Here is a 6289-nt window from a genome sequence, read left to right on the forward strand (position 1 = left end):
GGCATAGTGCCGCCTGAAGCGCTCGCTTCAGGTCGCCTCATGGGAGGTGCGGCACTGAATCCGCCCCAAAATCAGAGACAAATTACGCTATGTGAATATACCCTAAGAATATAAAGTAAAAAAAATGTAAAACACTGTTAGATGCTGATGTTATAGATGACTATATAAAATGTATTTAGGTTTCACACAATAAGTGCCTATGTTAATTCATTTTATTCCTATACATCAGGATAAAGAGAAATCAGGGGCAGATCAGAGGAGATTCTCATTAATAGATCCAGCTACAGAATCAGAGGTGCTAAGGTTACAGCAACGCTTAGGCAGCACTGAAGATGCTCTTCGAATAGCTCTTGAGCAAGGTCAACAAATGGAAAAGCTAATGGAGGCCATGAGAAGCAGTGCTGAAAAGCTTCAGGTAAAACCTTCAGACAGTTCCCATACAGTTAACATTCATCTGCCTCCATTTTTGCTTAATTTTGGGTCAAAAGGTGGGCTTTTTACAGCTCATGTCAAACAGACTTACTGATATGAATGTGGGAAGTTATTAACAATAATAAATTTTATTTATATAGTGCCAACATATTCCGCAGCACTGTACAATTTGTAGGGTTCCAGTACAGACAAAAAGATACATTACAAAGAAATAGTCACTTCACACAATGGGACTGAGGACCCTGCTCGCAAGAGCTTACAATCTATGAGGTAGAGGGGGTGACACAAGAGGTAGAAGGGGCGGCATTGCTTATACAATGGTCAGACAATTTTTTAATACAGGTTACTGTCACTACACAAACCTAATATTCTATGAGCCATCACCAGTCGTGTCTTTTAACGTGCAGATGGTGCCTAGACATATAAAGTTAGCATGAAATGGCATCATATCGTGTGGGGTAATGTGGGATCAGGAACAGGGCAGAGTTCATTTTAGGGATTCTAATTACGGTACGGAAGGGTTTACATTAGGAATTGTGATAGGTCTGTCTGAAAAGATGTGTTTTTAGCTTGCACTTGAAGCTGTAGAAATTGGGAGTTAATCTGATTGTCTGGGGTAGCGCATTCCAGAGAAGTGGTGCAACTCGGGAGAAGTCTTGTATACCGGAGTGGGAGGTTCTGATAATAGAGGATGTAAGTGTTAGGTCATTGAGTGAGCGGAGAGCACAGATTGGGCGGTAGACAGAGATGAGGGAGAAATGTAGAGAGGTGCAGCATTATGGAGAGCCTTGTGGATGAGGGTGATAACTTTATATTGTATTCCATAATGAATAGGCAGCCAGTGTAGTGACTGGCACAGACCAGAGGCATCGCTGTAGCATGTAGACTGATAGATGAGCCTGGCCGCTGCATTCAGAATAGATTGTAGAGGGGAGAGTTTAATAAGGGGAAGACCGATTAGTTAGGAAGTTTTTCCTAAAAAAAAAACCTGCAAAGGATTATTCTAAAATCTGTGATTATAAAATGAAAGATATTTGTACTGTACATTCAGTCAGTGGACATCAGTATTAGTATTTTAAAGAATTTCTGGGGATTAAGTTTTACTTTAGCACAGACGAAACAGGTAAATCATCACTGTTGCCATAGTTCCTGCACTTTAAGTTTATTCGGTTCCCTGACGCTCTCTCTGAGCCCCCCAAGTATATAAAATGGTAGTAACATTTCTTTTCATCTTCAATGCTTGCAGTGGCATAATATTTGTCAGATATTATTCCACAACCACATTCAGCCACAAACATCTTTTATTTTCGAGAGCAGAACAACCATTTTGTACTTTTAATGAGTAAATCCATTTTTCTTGCTTGATATATAAAAGTCCTAACCTTAGAAAAAAAAAATAGTTTTAAAGGTACAAATTTATCAAGCAATAAAAATAATTAGCAGTGTCCCCATCCTGAGCGGTTTCCTTTCTTAGCTGCTTTTGGAAGATTTTCATGTTACATTATTATACTTTTAATTTTGAAGCATTTATTGCTGCTCCCATCACCATTCCTGACTAACCTGGAATCCAACACTAACTACTACTCCTATATGAATGCGATCCCATTAGGGTTCATTTGACTAATAGAGGTTTTCCGGGCAAAAAAGATATATTTTTAAAAAAAAAGTCAGTTAGTGCTATTAATGGGTTAATAAGTGCACCCAAATACATTTAGCAATGTTTTGAGTGATTACTGAGTTTTTCTAGGAGCTTCTGGCATCCTCTGCCTTTGGTTACCAGGCACAGCTTCCTGTTTGTTTATCCTACAACTACCAAGATGCATTGCTCTTCACTTAGAGCTGACTCACACTACATCCCCCTCTCATTCCCTCCCCCTCCCTCTCTCATACCCCCGGCCTGTTTCCCTAGCTGACCCACCTACTACTAGCCCTTCCTAACTAACTAACTCAGCCCACCCCGCCCCATCGTACTTACCTGTATTCCTGTCTGAATCTTCTGGGCACGAGAGATTACTTTCTTTTGCGCGGCCGGCTCCTTCTCCTCTTGATGTCTGTCAACTTTAATGTGCAGGCGTGGGAAGCCAACAAAACGCAAAAAAAAAAAAAAAAAACACAAAAAGCAATAAAGGCTTTTTTATGGCTTTCTTTTCTTAAGAAAAAAACGAGAATAAAAGGGTGAAAGTAGCTTGAAATAGATGTATCCATTCCTTACAACTAAGTAATAAGTAAAAGTAACACTGTTAGCTTCCAAGTAAGAAAGCAACACTGAGAACTGAAAATTAGATTTCAAGTATCAGTATTCAACCTTATTCACACATTTGCATATAGTGTGGAGACACCATATGTACCTATTTATTTCAGTGTCTTTATACAGACTTCCAGATGTAGATATCTGAATGAAGCTTTCTCAGAAACTATTTGCTTTGCCAAATCAAAAAGCTTCTAAAGTTGCTTTTATTTTTATTTTATGTGTCATGTTACCATTGTTTCATTGATATTTCCACCGACTTTTAAAATATTTTAATGATTTTTTTTTTTTACTTATACATTGTAGTATAGGAATTATAGTATTTAATTTGTTTTAAATTTTCAATAGGTGACTGGAAACTCAGGTTCTGCCAATGGTATCCATCAGCAAGAAAAAGCGCATAAACCAGAGGTATTTCAATTGTATGATTATATATGTAAGACTGCAAAATTTCATTTTATTTTAAATTTTTTTTATTAACAATAAGTAAAAAAATATACCATTGACAGGAAAAAAGTAGCAAGAGGTAGGTTATACTGTATATTAAAAACACAAACTGAGAGTGAATTAGGGGGCATTCACACGGGGTAACGCAGCACTGATTCTTGCACAATAACACGTAAGAATTAGTGCTGCAAAGCAGAATCCCATTGACTTCATTGGGTTCTGTTTAACGCGCGTAACACATGGAAGTCAATGGGATTCTGTTTTGCAGCGCTGATTCTTATGCAAGTTATCATGCAAGAATCAGTGCCGCATTACCCCGTGTGAAAGACTCCATTTAAGGGGGCAATCCTGGCCCCCAGCAAGTTATTCAAAGTATTTTAGTGTGAGCACCTAAAGTTCAGGTACTTTAAGGCTAACACCCTACTGGGCAGAAAAGAAGAAGTAAAGCGCTGCAGGAAGAACCGCGGCGTGAACGCATTGCGGTTCTTCCTGCAGAGCTTTCAACAGAAATTTCAGATTTTTCCTCTGCGGACTTTCCTTCGTGGACTTTGTTACAATTATATCTATAGGAAAGCCACCGGTGTTTTCGTAGATATAATTGACATGCTGCGATTTTCAAAACCGCGACGGCTTTGGCGTGTCTGTGCTGCAATTTTTTCCACAAAGTGCGCATGAGATTCGCATGAATGCCATCCACTTTGCAAGTACTGTAAAACGCTGTGATTTTACCACGGCATTACCGCCACGGCCAAATCACGGCGTTTCCGGCCAGTGGGATCCCAGCCTAAGAGTTCATTCACACGAAGGAAAATGGTGTGGAATTTGGTGTAGAATTTCAGCGATGAAAAAAAGCCTCCTATTGACTTCACTGGGTTCCCTTTTCTGCTAGCAGGAATCCATTGACATTAATGGGAGTCCTTTTTTTCAGCGCTGAAATTCTACACCAAATTTCTCACCATTTTCCTCCATGTGAATGGACCCTTAAAATTCCTCTAGTGGAAGAAAAAGCTAACAGAACCCATTGAAATCAATGGGAGGCTTTTTTTTTCATCGTGGAAAATTCCACACCAAATTCCTCACCATTTTCCTCCGTGTGAAGGTATAACTTACATGCTGCGATTTTGGAAATCGGAGCATGTAAGTTATACCTTCCAGAATGCCAGTGGTTTCCCTGTATGTATAATGGAAGAAAAAAGAGTTGCAGAAAAACATTGCAATTTAGGTTTTATGTGTCCATCTCAAAACTGTGAAAATTGCCCCGACTACCAGAAGTGCAAAATATCCAGAAAACCCTGGCAGCGAAAAGTTTAATAGATGTTCTACATGACAACATTTATTAGAATGTTTTGCAATATAGCTAAATGTCATTGTGTATATGTTTTATTTTAGGAAAACCATTGATGTCCACACAAGAAAGAATACTGACAATACACTTTTTAACTTTTGCAAGAATTTTCTCTGTAGTGGGACTGACATATCAGAAAGTCTTGTGCAGTATTCCTATGTGAACAGTGTTGACTTGTATCGGTAGATCCTCCCAGGACAATCATCTGATGGTCACTGCTGTATTCTGAAAAGGGCATGGACTTGAAGACCAGGAACCATTAGATCCTTACCCAAAATGTTGCTAATGACCTCTATAGGCTGGCTAGTAGCACCGATTCGAAACTTCCAAGTTCAATGTCCCCACTGCAATGAATTGCTACATATTGAGACTTATAAGATTTTATGAACTGTTTGGGATTTCTTGTGGCATTTGCAACTTAAACACTAAGGACGACGAAGACTTTAACCATCCTCTGCTTTGTCTATGACCAATAAAGTATTGCAAAGTATGAATGTTCTAAAAACAATACAAGGTTATACTTAATAAAACCAAGAGCATACCCTCTGCCCACTCTAGATTGGCCCTCGGCCCCCGGCATTGCTTTACCATATGGGCTACAGTTCATCATGCATATGTTTTATTAGAGCCAGACAATGTTTAATTAAAGAAGAGGTACATATATTTCTTTTTTTATTGTAAATATCTTATTTTATTGTTATAATGGCCACTGTCTAACCATATTCTACAAAATGCTTCCCTGTGTATGTTATAATCGAGCCTATTCATAACTAGACAAATACAGTTAGTTAACTTGGTTCTAGTATAATGGATATGGATTTATGGCTAATGATATGGAATATATTGCCGATTACTCATGAACGGTTTAAAGGTACTTTGTGTTAAATTATGTCTTTCTGTTTAAGTCTTACTGATTTTATGTTGCTTATAGAACTTTTGACCAAGGATATTTTATGTTAGATAAATGCCAGAGTTCAATACATGAACATAAATGTAAGATATGCCTTTTTAAATAAATGTAATTCCTTATTTATCATAACTCAGCCAATGACTTCCTTACCTTACTTTACCTGTAGTATGTTACTAAATTCTTCTATCGTCATTAGCATATTTAATTATTAGTGTGATTTTATGTAAATGATAACAAGTGTGGTCTGATTAGATGCTGGGCCTCGCCACAGGAGGGCGCAAAAGTGCTTCTCCCACTGCCCTATAAGACGTCTCTCAGAAGCTACACTTTGGTATTGAACCTCTTGGTGAGAGCTCCCTTGACTGCTAGGCATGTCTCTACAACACACTTTTAAGAAATTTTCTTCAGTTGACAGACTTTGAGAGTATATTATTGGACTGAGAGAAGCAGCATGGCCATTTTGAAAAAATGCCCATAGTATAGGCCATTTTTAGCCAGCTGTTAGGAAGTGTTGTAAGCAGTGGTAACATGAGGGCACACACAAGGTGAACAGGCTCCGGATGGCCCAGACAGACTGCCAATAAAGAGGATAGCTTAATCCGACAGCAAGCATGAGCAGTTTCCACAGTTTCCTTGTCTACCACCCAAACACGGGTGACACCTTTATTACACACCAATCTGTGCGTGGACCATTTCCAGGCATTTAACAAAAGGAAATTTGTTGTAATAACGTCCATTATGTGTCTTGCCACTGACAGCTAGCCACCTTCATCTTCAGTGGCGTATCAATAAATGAGAAACCTGGACTGCTATTGACTGAAGCCATATTGTCTGTTAACAAAGAATCCAGGTTCTGTTTGAATGCTTTCAAGTATGGAGCCCACATGAGGAAAACTTCAATTGTGCC

At 38.7% G+C, this 6289-nt stretch overlaps 1 protein-coding gene across 3 annotated transcripts in view; it reads left to right on the top strand.

The window, feature by feature from the left end:
• CLIP2 (CAP-Gly domain containing linker protein 2) overlaps positions 1–5506 on the top strand; it is an 84594-nt gene extending 79088 nt beyond the window's left edge. For all 3 annotated transcript variants that reach the window (XM_075264866.1, XM_075264865.1, XM_075264867.1), the window contains 3 exons: positions 230–415; positions 3029–3091; positions 4517–5506. In XM_075264866.1, coding sequence (XP_075120967.1) covers positions 230–415; positions 3029–3091; positions 4517–4528 — 261 coding nt within the window. In that variant the 3' untranslated portion in view covers positions 4529–5506. The remainder of the gene's footprint in view (positions 1–229; positions 416–3028; positions 3092–4516) is intronic.
• Positions 5507–6289: the final 783 nt, after the last annotated feature.

Source organism: Leptodactylus fuscus, chromosome 2, assembly GCF_031893055.1.
Source record: "Leptodactylus fuscus isolate aLepFus1 chromosome 2, aLepFus1.hap2, whole genome shotgun sequence".
Taxonomy (NCBI): domain Eukaryota; kingdom Metazoa; phylum Chordata; class Amphibia; order Anura; family Leptodactylidae; genus Leptodactylus; species Leptodactylus fuscus.